Genomic DNA, 18,740 nt, shown 5'->3' on the forward strand with positions numbered 1-18,740 from the left:
TGATTATGCTTTATTTATATAGCGCTGTAGATGTATTTGCACAGACTAGATATTACATATAACTTGGAGTTGGGACATAAATCTAAACACAAAATTCACTTATGTTTCATATACGTGTGAAACACCTGGCCTCAAATTCCCCCTGAATTTGCTCCTAACCTGCTCTCTGTATGCTGCAGGATTTTGGCTCTTGCACAGAACGGCAGGCATCTGCCTTCCCATGCGGCCCCCATTTGTCACCCAGCGCCGCTGCTGAGATCGGAACGCAGTGCCCTGCAAAGTTAGTAATTCTGGGCACCTCTTTCTGACTTTAGAGCAACTTGTGCCCACAGAGGCGATGCTGGGCAGCTTGCAGGGACCACAAGTGAAAATGTAGTCTCCGCCGTTGCTGCGGAGAAAGCCAAAAACTCACAGCAAAAGGTGAGTTATTAAAATGTGGGTTATGGGGAGGAAGCCTCAAATTGAGTGTGGACATTGTGAAGACAGTTCAGACCCAATTTGGCATTTGGGCCCATTGTCATGTCACTGGGACGCAACAATCCCAGGGACAATTGAAGATAAATTGTTCATGTAGCAATTGCTCATATAGCAAAAAGCCAGTGGGATCATCCCCAAAAGCTGAGTACAGGGACTAGGTACAGGAAGGGGGCAAAATGAGGCCCCTGCCCCTTAAATAAGAATTCTAGTGAATTTTTCCTGGGGGCAGTCACCAAGAAGGCCTTCTCCTATGTCCTCATCCTATATGGCTTTTGAGGCTGGAGGGACTGAAAGAAAATCCTCCCCTGAGCCAGGCTCATATAGGGAGCTAATAAAGTCTTTAGATATTGATGGTATTGTTATTCCAAGTCTGTTCTCATTATTTCCCAGCCACTCACAACCTTGTGGGCTGGAGATATGGAACTGGAATAACAATAATTTGAGATGTTTCACATAATGCCCCTGGCCCATTTATGGTTGCAGTCTTTTCTGAATTGTAAAGATGAGGCGTTCCCCAATTACTGAAAGCGCCTTCCTTCTGCATGTTGAATGAATGCCTTCCTGGGTTCTTTTTCTTCCATCGCTTTGAACCGAATGAAATGGCATGGGACAAAAATAAAAGAAAATGACATGGTTCAGTTCTGGACCTTTGTGGCTTTCCAGCCCACGGAGAAGCAGCAAAATGGTTTTGTTTGGCGGCTGCGGAGGGTTGGATCCTATTTTCCCTCTGTGCATCTCTCTGCTCCTGCACAGAGCTGGAAATTGAATTGGCAAGTCCTGGGCTTGGTGCTTGGATGCAGCTTTGGAACAATTTTGAGGAAAGAGAGCTGGATCTCCAGCTCAGCGCTTTGTCTCTTGATCTGCATCCCATCCTGGCAGTTTTACATGTGCGCTTGGATCATTGCAGGCTGGAACAGGGGTAGCTGCTGGCTTCTACACATGAGATTTGGAGAATTGGTAGTGAAAATACTCTGGATTTTAGTACACACTCCAAAGGAGGACAGATTTAGTACCTTGCATACTATCGTAGACTCTTAGGACTTTATCACACGGGGAAAATTGGAAGGTTAACCAAAGGTTACTCCAGGGTCATCGAAGGTATTTCATGTAATTTCGTAAAAGATTTTCAAACGACGTCACACACAAACAAGAATGCAATCCAAATGCAATCATGAGACATCCCAAGAATAGTTGAATTCGGACAAATATTGAAAATAAATCCCTTTCCACTGCAAATTCGCAGCCAATTTGCATTTGCATTAGTATAAAAGGCATCTCTAGTTTGGCCATGGGATTATTGTTGGCCATGGGATCCTGTCCTCCCTGTGCATGCGCAAACATGCTAATTTGAAGTCAAGAAGCCGATGGGTATGTTCTCATGTGATGATTTCTTTCGCATTCGCACTGCTTTCTCTTTCGGACGGACGCTGTGTTTGTCTGTGCATGTGATAAGCTACTACGTCATTTCTTGCATTTTCGGATTGCTCCCCCTTCTTCTTTTGGGACGGTGATACATTCCTCTGTATGAAAAAGTCCTTAGAGTTGGAAGGGACCTCAAGGGCCATGGAGGAATCACAACCAATGTTGCATTTGCACTGCAGAAATAATGCAGTTTGACACTGCTTTAACTGCCAAGGCCCAGTGCTATGGAATCGTGGGGTCTTCAGTTTTGTGAGCTATATCAGGGACAAACCTCTGCCTTTTACTGATCCAGATCCTTGATCCATCTAGCCTAGTATGACCAACTCTGGCTCACAGCAGCAGGTTGTCAAACCATATTGATATGAGCTGGTTGGACAGGCATAGTTTTTCAGTGGAGGGGCTTGGTTTTAAAGGATGAAATGGCCAAGGGGTTGGGATGGCCATGTTGGCTGGGGGATGATGGGAATTTTAGTTCAAACCATTTGGAAGAGACCAGGTTGGGCAAGACTATTTTACAGTTCTGTACCAATAGCCGTTGTGCTGTTTCTTGTCAACCTAGAAGGAGCAGCAACAGCCTGGAATCAGGAAATGCAGAAATTTTAAAGGATGTTTTATTTATCAGACAGAAACCAGAATCAGATGATATTTTATTTATATTGTACATTTCAGATTCGATATTTTATTTATCTGGAGGAAAGCAGGATTAGACTCAAGGAAGCAGGCATGAAAATGGGAGGAAGGAACTCATTATTTGGAGAAAATAGCAAAGACTTAGAATGACTGCCGATGAAAGTCAAAGAAGAAAGTGCAAAAGCAAAGTTACAGCTGAGCATGAAGAAGACAAAAATAATGACCACAAGTGATTTACATAACTTTAAATCAAACAATAAAGACACTGAGGTAGTCCAATTTCCTATACTTTGGCTATACTTTGGGGACTGCAGCCAAGAAGTCAGAAGAAGACAACGACTTGGAAAAGCAGCTTTGAAGGAACTAGACAAGATCTTGAAATGTAAAGGTATATTGCTGAATACTAAAGTTAGGGTTGTCCATGCCATTTTATTTCCCATTTTAGTCAAGAAATCACAAGAAGACTTGGACTTGGAAGGACAGCTATATAGAAATTAAACAATATCCTCAAGTGTCAAGATAATATTATTAAATACTCAGATCAGAACCATGAAAGCCATAGTATTTCCCATTGCTATGTATAGTTGTGAAAGTTGGACAGTGAAGGAAATGGATAGGGAAAAAAACCAACCCATTGGAAATGTGCCGGAGAAGCCAATGTGGTGTAGTGGGTTGAGTGTTGAACTACGATTCTAGAGATCAGGGTTCGAATCCTCACTCAGCCATGGAACCCACTGGGTGACTTTGGGAAAATCACACTCTCTCAGCCTTAGAGGGTGGTCCTGGCACTCTCCCCCGGAAGAAACTTGCCAAGAAAACCATTTCAGAAAGGACTTGAAGGCACTCAACAACATCAGAAGAGTTCTGCAGACACTGTGGACTGCTGAAAAGAACAAATAAATAGGTCCGAGAGCAAATCAAGCTTGAACTCTCCCTAGAAGCCAAGATGGCTAGCTTGGGACTGTCGTACTTTGGACATATCATGAAAAGAAAGACCTCCCTAGGAAAAAAGCATTGATATTTGGTAAGATAGAAGGCAGCAGGTAAAGAGGAAGACTTCATTGCAGAAGGATGGACTCCATCTTGGAAGCCACAGAGTTTGCAAGACCTGAGCGAGGCAGTTGGAGGCCTCTCATTCATAGGGTTGCCATACATTGAAGTCTATTTGGTGGAAAATAATAACTATTTATTTATTTATTTATTGAATTGCTAAATGGGGGGGGCACCCCTGTGCACCCCTATGGGCTGCGGAAGGGGAGATTTTGTTTTTCCCAAAATGTACCCCGGGGTGTCCTTTGCTTCCAAGAGGTTCCACTTGGCTAATGGTTCTCATTTCGGAGGCCAAACTTGCAGACCTGTCCTTTTTAAAAATTATTTATTTAAATGTATGGCTATGTTAGAACTAGACAAACTCAGCTACTTGGTTAACAACAGATCTTTAAAGGCGGTGGAAGAAGACTGGTCTCCTGTAATAAAATATTGGAGAGAAAAATTGCCAAACCTTATAGTGTAGTGTGAAGTCGAAGGCTTTCATGGCCAGCATCCATAGATCTTTGTGGGTTTTTTGGGGCTATGTGGCCATGTTCTAGAAGAGTTTATTCCTGATGTTTCGCCAGCATCTGTGGCTGCCATCTTCAGAGAAATCTACTGATACTGTAGATTCATTATAGAACTATGGGATCCCTCAATACACAAAGTGATATGTACAAAAATGTTCAGATAATTGATGGATAGGTCTGCATTTATGTTTGTTGTGGTTATAGTTATTAGTATAAGCATGTTAATTAGAGGTGGAACGTACAATGTGAAATGACTGAAAATATAAGAAAGTAATGGAGTGACAAGAATAAAAGAAAAAAAACAAAGGGAAGACTAATTTTAGACAAACAAGAAGAGAGTTAAACTACTGCTATATTTCTGATTGTTTTGTATGATTGACATTTTCCATTTGCAGTTGTTACTGAATTATAAGAATTATGATCATAGAACCATGGAGTTGGAAGAAATCCCAAGGGCCATTCAGTCCAACTCCATTCTGCCATGCAGGAACTCAAAATCAGAGCATCCCCATTGACAGATGGCCATCCAGCCGCTGCTTAAAGACCTCCAAAGATGGAGACTCCACCACAATCTCAGAAGGAGTTTGTTCCACTGTCGAACAGCCCTGGCTCTCAGGAAGTTCCTCCTAATGTTGACCTGGAATCTCTTTCCCTGGAGCTTGCATCCATTGTTCCAGGTCCTGTTCTCTGGAGCAGCAGAAAACAAGCTTGCTCCCTCCTCAGTATGACATCCCTTTTAAACAGGGCTCTCTTGTCCAGGCTGACCATCTCCAGCTCCCTAAGTCTTTCCTTGTTTTATGGTTAAGAGGAAATGCATACTGCATGTAAATCATGGTCAAAGAATGACTGATTGAATGGATGAAAAAGAATGTTGAAGAAGAAAAAAACGCCCTTCCAGCTAGACAGAGGATGAGAAGGGAAAGCAAAGGAAGGATCTGGGGGTGTTTAAAAAAAGACGCTTTGTTAATTTAGTTAAATAAGTAAATATGTTTCTCCCTCTTGTCTCTCTCTTGCTTCCAGGTTACAGCATCAAGTGCGAATACACGGCCCACAAAGAAGGGGTGGTTCGGGAAGAGATCGTGCTCCGGAGCGAAGCCAATGATGGGGCCTCGGTCAAGGTGGTGGTGCAAGCCAGGGTGATGGGTGAGTGAGTGCCTGGTGTCTCACGTCCCAGCGCAGGGGAGGATGGGAGGGTTTTTTGAACTGTGATGCCCAAAACCCCCAGCAGAGGATGCTGAGAAGTACGTGAAGCAGAGCTTGGGGATGATTATGTTTGAGAGACGGGACTACACTTCCCAGAATCCCCCAGCTGACTGGACATACTTGAGGCCAAAGTTTGGGAAAGGGCATTTTAAAGACCTTCCATTATCCCCCGGTTAGCAAGATGTATTGAGAGTAACTTGACGCCAGAGCTTACCAAAGGTCATTCAATAACAACAACTGCAGCTCCCAGTATCCCCAGCAAGGGATGCTGAGGGGGCCCTTGCAATCACAGCCTGGCCAAGGCCAAGATTTTGATATTTGTTTATTTAGAGTATTTATACCCCACTTTTCAGCCACAGAATCTCTCGGGGCAGATTTTTGCACGAGATGTTTGGTACTGCAGCTCCCAGAATCGCCTCACCCAGCAAAAGGTGCTGGGAAGGACTTGGAATACAGATCTTATGAAAGATCAATTAAAGATCAATAAATGAACTGGTGTTCCCATAATCTGGGATGCTGGAAGTCTTTGAATCCACCAACCAGCAGAGGATGTTTGCCACACTTTGGGAAAAGCCCTTTTTGGACTGCATTTCCCAAAGCTGGCTGGGGGATTCTGGGAGCTGCAGTCCAAAAAGAAAAGAAAAACGAAAAGAAAGAGAATGTTTTCTTTGGTTTTCTTGTTGTTGGTCCAAAAAGACCACTAAGAAGCTGAAGCCTCTTTATGGAAAGCTGCATTGCCCTCAATCCCATCCCGCTTCCAAGCCTTTTTGTGCATTGCTGTGCATCCCGGAAATGCCCATCTTATCTCGGCATCAGGTATCTCTCTGCGTCCCCAAATTAATATCCTGCTTCTCTGGTGCCCAGGAAATTAAAACTCGCTCCAGGCGTGCAATTGAGCGGCGTCTGAGAAAGGTTAATGAGTTGCGGGGCCAGCAAAAGGCAGCAGCGATAATAAGCCCCCGCGGCACGCAGCCTGTCTTCCTCCAAACGCTAGGAGATTAAAGCAAAGGCAGAAAAGAGCCAAACTGTTGAGATAGTATTTTGTTTTTTGTTTTTATTACTCCGGGGGAATAAAAGAATAAAGGATGTGCTCCTAGGATATCACTCTCGGCCATGAATTGCACTCTTCCCTGGGCTGCACCCACCGACCAAGTGATGGCTGGCTGTGTCAGATAGCGTTATCATAGAATTCAAGAGTTGGAAGGGACTCCAAGGGCAAACCGTAGAATCCTAGAGTTGGAAGAAACCCCAAAGGCTATCCAGTCCAACCCCTTCTGCCCTTCAAATGTTTAAACAGGGCTATCATATCATCTCTTAACCGTCTTGTCTCTTCTCCAGCTCCCCAAGTCTTTTCTCATAGGGCTTCTTGGTTTCCAGACCCTTCACCATTTTAGTCGCCCTCCTTTGGACATGCTCCAGTTTCTCAATATCCTTTTTGAATTTTGGTGTCTAGAATTGGACATAGGATTATTCCATGTGAAGCTTGACCAAAGTAGAATAGAGTGGCACTATTATTTCCCTTGATCTAGACACTATACTCCTATTAATGCAGCCTAGAATCGCATTGACCTTGTTAGCTGCCGCATCACACTGTTGACTCACGTTCAACTTGTGGTTTACCTGGACTCCTAGATCCTTTTCACATGTATAAATCTTCTTAAGTCAGGTGTCCCCCATCCTATATCTGTGCATTTCATTTTTCCGCCCTAAATGCAGTACCTTACATTTTTCCCTGTTGAAGTTCATTTTGTTAGCTTTGGCCCAGCTTTCTAGTCTATTTAGGTCATTCTGAATTTTGATCCTGTCCTATGGGATGTTAGCTACTCTTCCTAATTTGGTGTCATCTGCAAATTTGATGAGTATGCCCTCAATTCTGTCATCCAAGTCATTGATAAAGATGTTGAATAGCACTGGGCCCAGGACAGAGCCCTGTGGGACCCCACTGCTCTCCAGGATTACGAAGAGGAGCCATTGCTGGGCACCCTTTGGGTTGGGCTGGTCAACCAGTTGTCTCATGTTCAGCCTGTGGTCCATGAAGATTCCTAGATCCCTTTGACATGCACTGCTGTCAACCCCAGTGTCCCCCATCCTTTATCTGTGCATTTCATTTTTACTTCCCAGGTATAGTATCCTACATTTCTCCCTGTTACAATTCATTTTGTTAGTTTTGACCCAGATTTCTTATCTCTTAAGCCTGCAGTGATTCCCAAACTCATATCTTCCAGGTGTTTTGGACTTCAGCACCCAGACACCTCAGCCATCTTGGCCATTGATTGGACTGAGTTTTAAGGAGGTGAAGTCCAAAATACCTGGAAGGTCAGAATTTGAGAATCCCTGTGTTCAGGTCATTTTTACTTTTGATCCTGTCCATTGGGATATTAGGTACCTCTCCTAATTTAGAATAATCTGCAGATTTGATGTCCTCTATCCCATCAGCCCCAGCTAGCCTTCACAATATTGCAAACACCAGAATTGTCTGGCTCTCACCAATCACAGTTCCCCATTTCCTTTTCACTGCAGGACTCATGAGTGCATGCTGAATTTCTACTGTGCATGCCATGCAGATCCTTCCCTGATTTTGGGGTCTCTAAACCAGATGCTTTTCCTTCTTTTGTCTTGCAGACCGCCACCACGGCACCCCAATGCTGCTGGAAGGGGTGAAATGCATCGGCGCAGAGCTGGAGTACGACTCAGAGCAAAGTGAGTGGCACGGTTTCGACTAGGCAAGAAGACCTCCACCAACCTCTCCTCCAAAACCCCAGGCCTCTTTCTAGGGTTTTATATGCCTATATAAAAAATAAAATATCTATATTTTCCGGTCGAGCTTGAAATAACAGGAGGAAGCAAGCTCCCCATCTCAACTGTCCGCCGGCTGCCCGACGCAGAGCGTGCTTGTCATGTGCTGAACCAGTGCTGCGCTTGTCTTGTGGGACTTGGGTGATGCGCTTTAACCCCACTTCCCCCCCCCCAAACCCATGACATCCAGAACCACAGACTGTAGGATGCTGGTATTGATAGTCGAGAGAGCAGAGCAAGCCAAGATGCCCCCCCTCCTCGTCCCCATTTCCGAAATCATCTTTCCAGCCAGGGAAACCGCATCAGTGGCCGTGCAGCCTCTTCTCTGAGTGAAATCCCATGCACGCCACAAGCATGACGTTACGGGGCAGCGCTGTTCCTTGTTGCATTGAGTTCTGCGTTTTCTTGCCATTTTTTCTGCTGTTTTCATTGTCTGCCGTTGCAGTTTGTAAAGAAAGTGTGTTTAAGGGGGGTAACCCACACTGGGCACCTCTGCCTTTTTGTTGCACCCTTTACGATAGTTTGGAGCACGAACCAGTGTGCGAGAGACGCTTTGGCATAAAATGGTGAAGCTCTTCCTTCTTTTTTGCCTGTTGGCAGATTGGATTTGCAGGGACGTGCCGAACCTGGTTGCTTCGTTTGACTCGGGAGAAAGACGGCGCTGAGTGTTTGGAACAGCTCTTTCGTGCCGAAAGGCTGATTGAATGTAAAGGGCTGATCAGAGGTTGTCAAATCTGTATTGATCCAGATGTTTCTGAGAGCAGGGTAACTTGGAGGTTTTTGCTGCGTTCTTGTTAAAATCTGCTTCCTTCCATCTGGTGGCCTCTCAGTGTGTTGAGACTACAGTGCCCATGACCCCAGCCAGGATTGATGTGCATTGTAGTCCCAGTTCACTGAGAGGTTGCTGTGGATGATTAGCTGCCTCTTTTTCTTCAGGGACCAGTGTATACAACCGTTCTTTCTCTCTGGTTGGGTGCTTTTTCTGCTTTTCTGTCTCCCCCACCATCCCCAACTTTCCCATCTGAATTGGACCCTTGCTTATGATTATAAGACTTTTGAGACTCCCGTTCTCTGCAGAAGATCAATCGTAACCCTGTCATTCTCCAGTAAGATTCAGGGTGTTTTTTTTCTATGAAAAAACATCCCTTCCCTCTCCAGCTCCAAAAGCCAGACCTTCCCATACACATCCCTTCCCTCCATGCTCCGTTTGCCTGGGAAGGGCTTTCTTTCAAAACCTTTGCTGCCTTTCTAGAGATAGCCTGGGCTATCTCTCTTCGTTGCAAGCCATACCGTGTCTTGAAACCTCTTGCGTTTGGGTACCCTTTTGATGTCGCTCTCTTTTGTTTTTGCTGCTGCAGTTTTAATTTAGGTTTAAACAAACAAACCCTAATGTCCCAAATACCAAGGCTTGGAGCCTTTTATTTTTAAGAACGGGCCATGAATCTCAGCAGAATTTCTGCAAATTGAGTTGCTTCATGGGTTTACTAGAAGATTACACCTTGGTGTACATGCTGGGCAGAATGTGGCGGGGGGATGGATGGTACCCCAGGCTTTTGAAATGTGTTTAAAAGATTGCTGCTAGGAATCTAGCAGAGGGAATGAACTAGCCAGGATTCTCTCTCCCTGTTGCATAAAATGGATTTATTCAATGTAGTGGGTGGGAGCATATTTAAAAATAATGTCTTTTTTAGATTGCACATTACAATCCATGGATTGCACAGTCTTTGGGTGCAATCTAGGCCACCAATTTAACTTGCAGGCTAGCCAAGCCCTGTAATAGCACCATGATTCCACTTTAATTGCTATGGCCTCCATACTGTGGAATCTTGGGATTTGTCATTTGGTGAAGTTCTTGGACGTCTCTTATGCTAGATCCCCCAGCGGAGGATAATACTTCAGAAAATTGTTAACTCCATAGCATGGAGCCATGGCATTTAAAGTGGAACCATAGCGCTATAATTGCCAAGTGTGGATTCATTCCTTTGTTGATTCGGTGGATCCGCTCTTGTTGAGGCTAACCGATAGGCTATAGGTCTTTTTGGACCTCCTTGAGCAGTGATTCCCAAACTTGGGGTCTTCCAGGTATTTTGGACTTCAGCTCCCATATGCTTTTGTCAGCTTGACCAACAGTCAGGAATTCTGGGATATGGAGTCCACAATATCTGGAGGACCAAAGATTGGAAATTATTGTTCTTGAGGATGAAAGACTCTTTGACATCCAAAGTGGAGTGGCAGGATGTCGGACTTTGTGCCACAGCGGAGAGTTCCTGTGCCGATCCCTTTGAAATTCAATCCCCGGGTAAATTGGCAGGTTTGCTCTTTCCTTGTAACGTAGGAAAGAAAATGCTATGGTCTTGCAGATGTTGCTGGATTGCAACGCCTAGCATTCTTCAACCCTTGGCTACCAATAGGATACGTAGTCTTGGTCTTTCTGGACCTTCTTGAGCTGTGGTTCCCAAACTTTGGTCTTCCAGGTGTTTTGGACTTGAGCTCCCAGAGTTCCTGACCATTGGCCAAGCTGGCTGGGGCTTCTGGGGCTTGACGTCCAAAACACACGGAAGACCAAAGTTTGGGAATCGCTATTCTTGAAGATGAAAGACTCTTTTAAGCAGCTGGCAGGGGCTTCTGGGAGTTGCAGTCCGACTACATCTGGAGGGTTACGCATCTGCTGTATAGACAAAAGGGATTTTTGGCACACCAGTTTTATTCAAGAGATGACATTTCTCCCCATCGCCATCCGGATTTCGTAAATATTGCCTCTTTTTCTGTTCCTCTGCTCCAGTCTTTTTCTTCAAAAAATGGAAAAGCTCATGGTACACAGACAGGAATGTGGTTATTTGTTACGAAAGATAAAAAAGACTGTTTTTATGTGCCTATATACACAAACACAAACATGCAGACATATTGATAATCTGAAAAGTGATGTTAAATGTTTTGGTTTTTTTTTTTAAGCAAAAAAAAATTCTCAAGGGAAAGAATAAACTTCAGTTGGAGAAAAAGAAAAGTATGTCTGTCTGGTGTAAATTTTTTGGGTACTATCATCACTCCATCCTGCAGAATGCTGGGATTTGTAGTTTGTGGAGGTAACACAGACATTTCTGCTGAAGAGTGTGAATGGGTGCAGTTTTTAGAATCTCCCCTTGGATGTGAGACTGTTAATGGGAAGGGTCCAATTCCAATTGAACTGAATGGAAAACGCTAGTGCAAAATTGTGCCTTGCTAGCATTGACTCACAACCTCAAGTCTTGGGAAACCAGCCTCACATTAAAGGGGGAGTCCAATAACATCCAGACACCTTTATGGGGCCAATCAGAATGCACAATTTCACATTGCAAGCTTTCGTAGTCTGGCGTCTTCATCAGGCAGACAGAAGAAAGAAATTGTAGATGCTACTCATAGACCTGCATTTTCCTGTTTCTGGTGTTAGTTCAGATAGTAGGGAGGGCTATCTGCTGGCTGACATCTCCCCTTTTTTTGGCCATGCGGTCACTGGTAGGCTTTCAAAATTGAGGAAATTTAATGTCCATTTGCAATTGAAAGAAGATGCTTCCTTGGAATCCAGCATGTCTCCTTCCTTTGTGAAGCCATAGGCTCCTATGTAGGCAGAGAACACTATTCTCAAGATGTCTTCATGTTTTGCATCAGGAAAACTTTAGGTGATGTAGAGGCAAAGCATGCCATTCAGTCCCAGTATTAGAGAAAATGGCTCTACCTTTCTTGGAGGCAGAAGCCTCAGATAGCTTCCATCAAGAAGCCAAGCCCTTCCTCCAGTCCATCTGCCTTGGTCCAGGCCTTGGAGGTGGAAAAGATCTGCTGGACCTGATCCTATTCCCCACCACCACTCCCTTCTCCTTTTGTGTCGTGTCTTTTAGATTGTAAGCCTGAGGGCAGGGAACCGTCTGACTAAAAAAAGGGTTTAAAAAACGACGCTTTGTTAATTTAGTTAACTAAGTAAATATGATTTTCCTCTGTCTCTTCTTGCTTCCCAGGTTCAGCATCAAGTGCGAATACACGGCCCACAAAGAAGGGGTGGTTCGGGAAGAGATCGTGCTCCGGAGCAAGCCAATGATTGGGCCTCGGTCCAAGGTGGTGGTGCAAGCAGGGTGATGGGTGAGTGATGCCTGGTGTCTCAGTCCCAGCGCAGGGGAGGATGGGAGGGTTTTTGAACTGTGATGCCCAAAACCCCCAGCTGCAGAGGATGCTGGAAGTACGTGAAGCAGAGCTTGGGGATGATTATGTTTTGAGAGACGGGACTACACTTCCCAGAATCCCCCAGCTGACTGGACATACTTGAGGCCAAAGTTTGGGAAAGGGCATTTTAAAGACCTTCCTTATCCCCCGGTTAGCAAGATGTATTGAGAGTAATTGACGCCAGAGCTTACCAAAGGTCATTCAATAAAACAACTGCAGCTCCCCGTATCCCGCAAGGGATGCTGAGGGGGCCCTTGCAATCACAGCCTGGCCAAGGCCAAGATTTTGATATTTGTTTATTTAGAGTATTTATACCCCACTTTTCAACCACAGATCTCTCGCGGGCGAATTTTTGCCGAGATGTTTGGCTGCGAGCTCCCAGAATCGCCTCACAGCAAAAGGTGCTGGGAAGGACTTGGAATACGATCTTATGAAAGATCAATTAAAGATCAATAATGAACTGGTGTTCCCATAATCTGGGATGCTGGAAGTCTTTTGAATCCACCAACCAGCAGGGATGTTTTGCCACACTTTGGGAAAAGCCCTTTTTGGACTGCATTTCCCAAAGCTGGCTGGGGGTTCTGGGAGCTGCAGTCCAAAAAGAAAAGAAAACGAAAAGAAAGAGAATGTTTCTTTGGTTTTCTTGTTGTTGGTCCAAAAGACCACTAAGAAGCTGAAGCCTCTTTATGGAAAGCTGCTTGCCCTCAATCCATCCCGCTTCAAGCCTTTTTGTGCATTGCTGTGCATCCCGGAGATGCCCATCTTATCTCGGCATCAGGTATCTCTCTGCGTCCCCACAATTAATATCCTGTCTCTGGTGCCAGGAAATTAAAACTCGCTCCAGGCGTGCTTGAGCGGCGTCTGAGAAAGGTTAAAGTTGCGGGGCCAGCAAAAGGCAGCAGCGATAATAAGCCCCCGCGGCACGCAGCCTGTTTCCTCCAAACGCTAGGAGATTAAAGCAAAGGCAAAAAGAGCCAAACTGTTGAGATGTATTTTGTTTTTTTTTGTTTTTATTACTCCGGGGGAATAAAAGAATAAGGATGTGCTCCTAGGATATCACTCTCGGCCTGAATGTTCACTCTTCCCTGGGCTGCACCCACCGACACGTGATGGCTGGCTGTGTCAGATAGCGTTATCATAGAATTCAGAGGTTGGAAGGGACTCCAAGGGCAAACCGTAGATCCTAGAGTTGGGAAACCCCCAAGGCTATCCAGTCCAACCCCTTCTGCCTTCAAATGTTTAAACAGGGCATTCATATCATCTCTTAACCGTCTCTTGTTCTTCTCCAGCTCCCCAAGTTTTTCTCATAGGGCTTCTTGGTTTCCAGACCCTTCACCATTTTAGTCGCCCTCCTTTGGACATCTCCAGTTTCTCAATATCCTTTTTGAATTTTGGTGTCTAGAATTGGCATAGGATTATTCCATGTGAAGCTTGACCAAAGTAGAATAGAGTGGCACTATTATTTCCCTTGATCTAGACACTATACTCCTATTAATGCAGCCTAGAATCCATTGACCTTGTTAGCTGCCGCATCACACTGTTGACTCACGTTCAACTGTGGTTTACCTGGACTCCTAGTCCTTTTCACATGTATAAATCTTCTTAAGTCAGGTGTCCCCCATCCTATATCTGTGCATTTCATTTTTCCGCCCTAAATGCAGTACCTTACATTTTTCCCTGTTGAAGTTCATTTGTTAGCTTTGCCCAGCTTTCTAGTCTATTTAGGTCATTCTGAATTTTGATCCTGTTCCTATGGGATGTTAGCTACTCTTCCTAATTTGGTGTCATCTGCAAATTTGATGAGTATGCCCTCAATTCTGTCATCCAAGTCATTGTAAAGATGTTGAATAGCACTGGGCCCAGGACAGAGCCCTGTGGGACCCCACTGGTCACTTCTCTCCAGGATTACGAAGAGGAGCCATTGCTGGGCACCCTTTGGGTTGGGCTGGTCAACCAGTTGTCTCATGTTCGCCTGTGGTCCATGAAGATTCTAGATCCCTTTGACATGCACTGCTGTCAACCCCAGTGTCCCCCATCCTTATCTGTGCATTTCAATTTTACTTCCCAGGTATAGTATCCTACATTTCTCCCTGTTACAATTCATTTTGTTAGTTTGACCCAGATTTCTTATCTCTTAAGCCTGCAGTGATTCCCAAACTCATGTCTTCCAGGTGTTTTGGACTTCAGCACCCCGACACCTCAGCCATCTTGGCCATTGATTGGACTGAGTTTTAAGGAGGTGAGTCCAAATACCTGGAAGGTCCGAATTTGAGATCCCTGTTTTCAGGTCATTTTTACTTTTGATCCTGTCCATGGGATATTAGGTACCTCTCCTAATTTAGAATACATGCAGATTTGATGTCCTCTATCCCATCCGCCCCAGCTAGCCTTCACATATTGCAAACACCAGAATTGTCTGGCTCTCACCAATCACAGTTCCCCATTTCCTTTTCCACTGCAGGAATCATGACGCATGTGAATTCTACGTGGCATGCCATGCGATCCTTCCCTGATTTTGGGGTCTCTAAACCAGATGCTTTTCCTTCTTTTGTCTTGCAGACCGCCACCACGGCACCCCAATGCTGCTGGAAGGGAGGGTGAAATGCATCGGCGCAGAGCTGGAGTACGACTCAGAGCAAAGTGAGTGGCACGGTTTCGACTAGGCAAGAAGACCTCACCAACCTCTCCTCCAAAACCCCAGGCTCTTCTAGGGTTTTTATATGCCCTATAAAAAAATAAAATATCTATATTTTCCGGTGAGCTTGAAATAAAAAGGAGGAAGCAAGCTCCCCATCTCAACTGTCCGCCGGTGCCCGACGCAGAGCGTGCTGTCATGTGCTGAACCAGTGCTGCGTTGTCTTGTGGGACTTGGGTGATGCGCTTTAACCCCACCCCCCCCCAAACCCATGACATCCAGCCACAGACTGTAGGATGCTGGTATTGATAGTCGAGAGAGCGAGCAAGCCAAGATGCCCCCCCTCCTCGTCCCCATTTCCGAAAATCTCTTTCCAGCCAGGGAAACCGCATCAGTGGCCGTGCAGCCTCTTCTCTGAGTGAAATCCCATGCACGCCACAAGCATGACGTTACGGGGCAGCGCGCTGTTCCTCGTTGCATTGAGTTCTGCGTTTTCTTGCCATTTTTTCTGCTGTTTTCATTGTCTGCCGTTGCGTTTGTAAAGAAAGTGTGTTTAAGAGGGGGGTAACCCACCTGGCACCTCTGCCTTTTTTGTTGCACCCTTTACGATAGTTTGGAGCACGAACCAGTGCGCGAGAGACCTTTGGCATAAATGGTGAAGCTCTTCCTTCTTTTTTGCCTGTTGGCAGATTGGATTTGCAGGGACGTGCCGAACCTGGTTGCTTCGTTTGACTCGGGAGAAAGACGCGCTGAGTGTTTGGAAACAGCTCTTTCGTGCCGAAAGGGCTGATTGAATGTAAAGGGCTGATCAGGTTGTCAAATCTGTATTGATCCAGATGTTTCTGAGAGCAGGGTAACTTGGAGGTTTTTGCTGCGTTCTTGTTAAAATCTGCTTCCTTCCATCTGGGGCCTCTCAGTGTGTTGCTACTACATGCCCATGACCCCAGCCAGGATTGATGTGCATTGTGTCCCAGTTCACTGAGAGGTTGCTGTGGATGATTGCTGCCTCTTTTTCTTCGGGACCAGGGTTACAACGTTCTTTCTCTCTGGTTGGGTGCTTTTTCTGCTTTTCTGTCTCCCCCACCATTCCCAACTTCCATCTGAATTGGACCCTTGCTTATGATTATAAGACTTTTGAGACTCCCGTTCTCTGCCAGAAGATCAATCGTAACCCTGTCATTCTCCAGTAAGATTCAGGGTGTTTTTTTTCTATGAAAAAACATCCCTTCCCTCTCCAGCTCCAAAAGCCAGACCTTCCACTACACATCCCTTCCCTCCATGCTCCGTTTGCCTGGGAAGGGCTTTCTTTCAAAACCTTTGCTGCCTTTCTAGAGATAGCCTGGGCTATCTCTCTTCGTTGTAAGCCATCCGTGTCTTGAAACCTCTTGCGTTTGGGTACCCTTTTGATGTCGCTCTCTTTTGTTTTTGCTGCTGCAGTTTTAATTTAGGTTTAAACAACACAACCCTAAGTCCCAATACCAAGGCTTGGAGCCTTTTATTTTTAAGAACGGGCCATTAATCTCAGCAGAATTTCTGCAAATTGAGTTGCTTCATGGGTTTACTAGAAGATTACACCCTTGGTGTACATGCTGGGCAGAATGTGGCGGGGGGTGGATGGTACCCCGGCTTTTGAAATGTGTTTAAAAGTTGCTGCTAGGAATCTAGCAGAGGGAATGAACTAGCCAGGTTCTCTCTCCCTGTTGCATAAAATGGATTTATTCAATGTAGGGTGGGAGCATATTTAAAAATATGTCTTTTTTAGATTGCACAATTACAATCCATGGATTGCACAGTCTTTGGGTGCAATCTAGGCCACCAACTTAACTTGCAGGCTATCCAAGCCCTATATTAGCACCCATGATTCCACTTTTAATTGTTATGGCCTCCCATACTGTGGAATCCTGGGATTTGTCATTTGGTGAAGTTCTTGGACGTCTCTTATGCTAGATCCCCCAGCGGGGATAATACTTCAGAAAATTGTTTAACTCCATAGCATGGCCATGGCATTTAAAGTGGAACCATAGCGCTATAATTGCCTGTGTGGATTCATTCCTTGTTGATTCGGGTGGATCCCTCTTGTTGAGGCTAACCGATAGGCTATAGGTCTTTTTGGACCTCCTTGAGCAGTGTTCCCAAACTTGGGGTCTTCCAGGTATTTTGGACTTCAGCTCCCATATGCTTTTGTCAGCTTGACCAACAGTCGAATTCTGGGATATGGGTCCACAATATCTGGAGGACCAAAGATTGGAAATATTGTTCTTGGGATGAAAGACTTTTGACATCAAGGTGAGTGGCAGGATGTGGACTTTGTGCCACACGGAGAGTTCCTGTGCCGATCCTTTGAAATTCATCCCGGGTAAATTGGCAGGTTTGTCTTTCTTGTAACGCAGAAAGGAAATCTATGGTCTTGCCAGATGTTGCTGGATTGCAAACCTAGCCTTCTTCAACCCTTGGCTACCAATGGATACCAAGTCTTGGTCTTTCTGGACCTTCTTGAGCTGTGTTCCCAAACTTTGGTCTCCAGGTGTTTTGGACTTGCAGCTCTCGATTCCTGACCATTGGCCAAGCGGCTGGGGCTTCTGGGGCTTGACGTCCAAAACCCACGGAAGACCAAAGTTTGGGAATCGCCTTATTTGAGATGAAAGACTCTTTTAGCAGCTGGCAGGGGCTTCTGGGGTTGCGTCCAACATTTGGAGGGTATGCACCTGCTGCTTATAGACAAAAGGGATTTTTGGCACACCATTTTATTCAAGGTGACATTTCTCCCCATCGCCATCCGGATTTCGTAAATTTGCTCTTTTTTCTGTTCCTCTGCTCCAGTCTTTTTCTTCAAAAAATGGAAAGCTCATGTACACAGACAGGAAGTGTGGTTATTTGTTTAGAAAGATAAAAAAGACTGTTTTTATGTGCCTATATACACAAACACAAACCATGCAGACATATTGATAATCTGAAAAGTGATGTTTTAATGTTTTGGTTTTTTTTTTTTTTTAAGCAAAAAAAATTCTCAAGGGAAAGAATAAACTTCAGTTGGAGAAAAAGAAAAGTATGTCTGTTGGTGTAAATTTTTTGGGTACTATCATCACTCATCCTGCAGAATGCTGGGATTTGTAGTTTGGGAGGGTAACACCAGACATTTCTGTTGAAGAGTGTGAATGGGTGCAGTTTTTAGAATCTCCCCTTGGATGTGAGACTGTTAATGGGAAGGGTCCAATTCACTTGACTGAATGGAAAAGCTAGTGCAAAATTGTGCCTTGCTGCATTGACTTACAACTCAGTCTTGGGAAACCAGCCTCACATTAAGGGGAGTCCATAAATCCAGACACTTTTATGGGGGCCAATCAGAATGCACAATTACACTTGCAACTTCGTTCAGTCTGGCGTCTTCATCCGGCAGACAGAAGAAAGAAATTGTAGATGCTACTCATAGGCCTGCATTTTTCTGTTTCTGGTGTTAGTTCAGATAGTGGGGGCTATCTGCTGGCTGACATCTCCCCTTTTTTTGGCCATGCGGTCACTGGTGGCTTTCAAAATGAGGAAATTTAATGTCCATTTGCAATTCAAGAAGATGCTTCCTTGGAATCCAGCATGTCTCCTTCCTTTGTGAGCCATAGGCTCCTATTGTAGGCAGGAGAACACTATTCTCAAGATGTCTTCATGTTTTGCATAGGAAAACTTTAGGTGATGTAGAGGCAAAGCATGCCATTCAGTCCCAGTATTAGAGAAAATGGCTCTACCTTTCTTGGAGGCAGAAGCCTCAGATAGCAAGGTCCAGTGCGCTGGCTCTGTCCATAGGGTTCCCCTGTGACGGCTAAAATGCGGGTATC

The 18,740-nt window shown here is 45.0% G+C and overlaps 1 protein-coding gene across 3 annotated transcripts in view; it reads left to right on the top strand.

Moving 5' to 3' along the window:
• C5H20orf27 (chromosome 5 C20orf27 homolog) overlaps positions 1-11,091 on the top strand; it is an 80,942-nt gene extending 69,851 nt beyond the window's left edge. For 2 of the 3 annotated variants that reach the window (XM_042469563.1, XM_042469561.1), the window contains exons 5-7: positions 5,109-5,231; positions 7,914-7,991; positions 8,688-11,091. In XM_042469563.1, coding sequence (XP_042325497.1) covers positions 5,109-5,231; positions 7,914-7,991; positions 8,688-8,752 — 266 coding nt within the window. In that variant the 3' untranslated portion in view covers positions 8,753-11,091. Of the gene's footprint in view, positions 1-5,108; positions 5,232-7,913 lie in introns of all 3 variants that reach the window. The other variant, XM_042469564.1, reaches the window with a different exon arrangement.
• Positions 11,092-18,740: the final 7,649 nt, after the last annotated feature.

This window comes from Sceloporus undulatus, chromosome 5 (genome assembly GCF_019175285.1).
Source record: "Sceloporus undulatus isolate JIND9_A2432 ecotype Alabama chromosome 5, SceUnd_v1.1, whole genome shotgun sequence".
In the NCBI taxonomy this organism is placed as follows: domain Eukaryota; kingdom Metazoa; phylum Chordata; class Lepidosauria; order Squamata; family Phrynosomatidae; genus Sceloporus; species Sceloporus undulatus.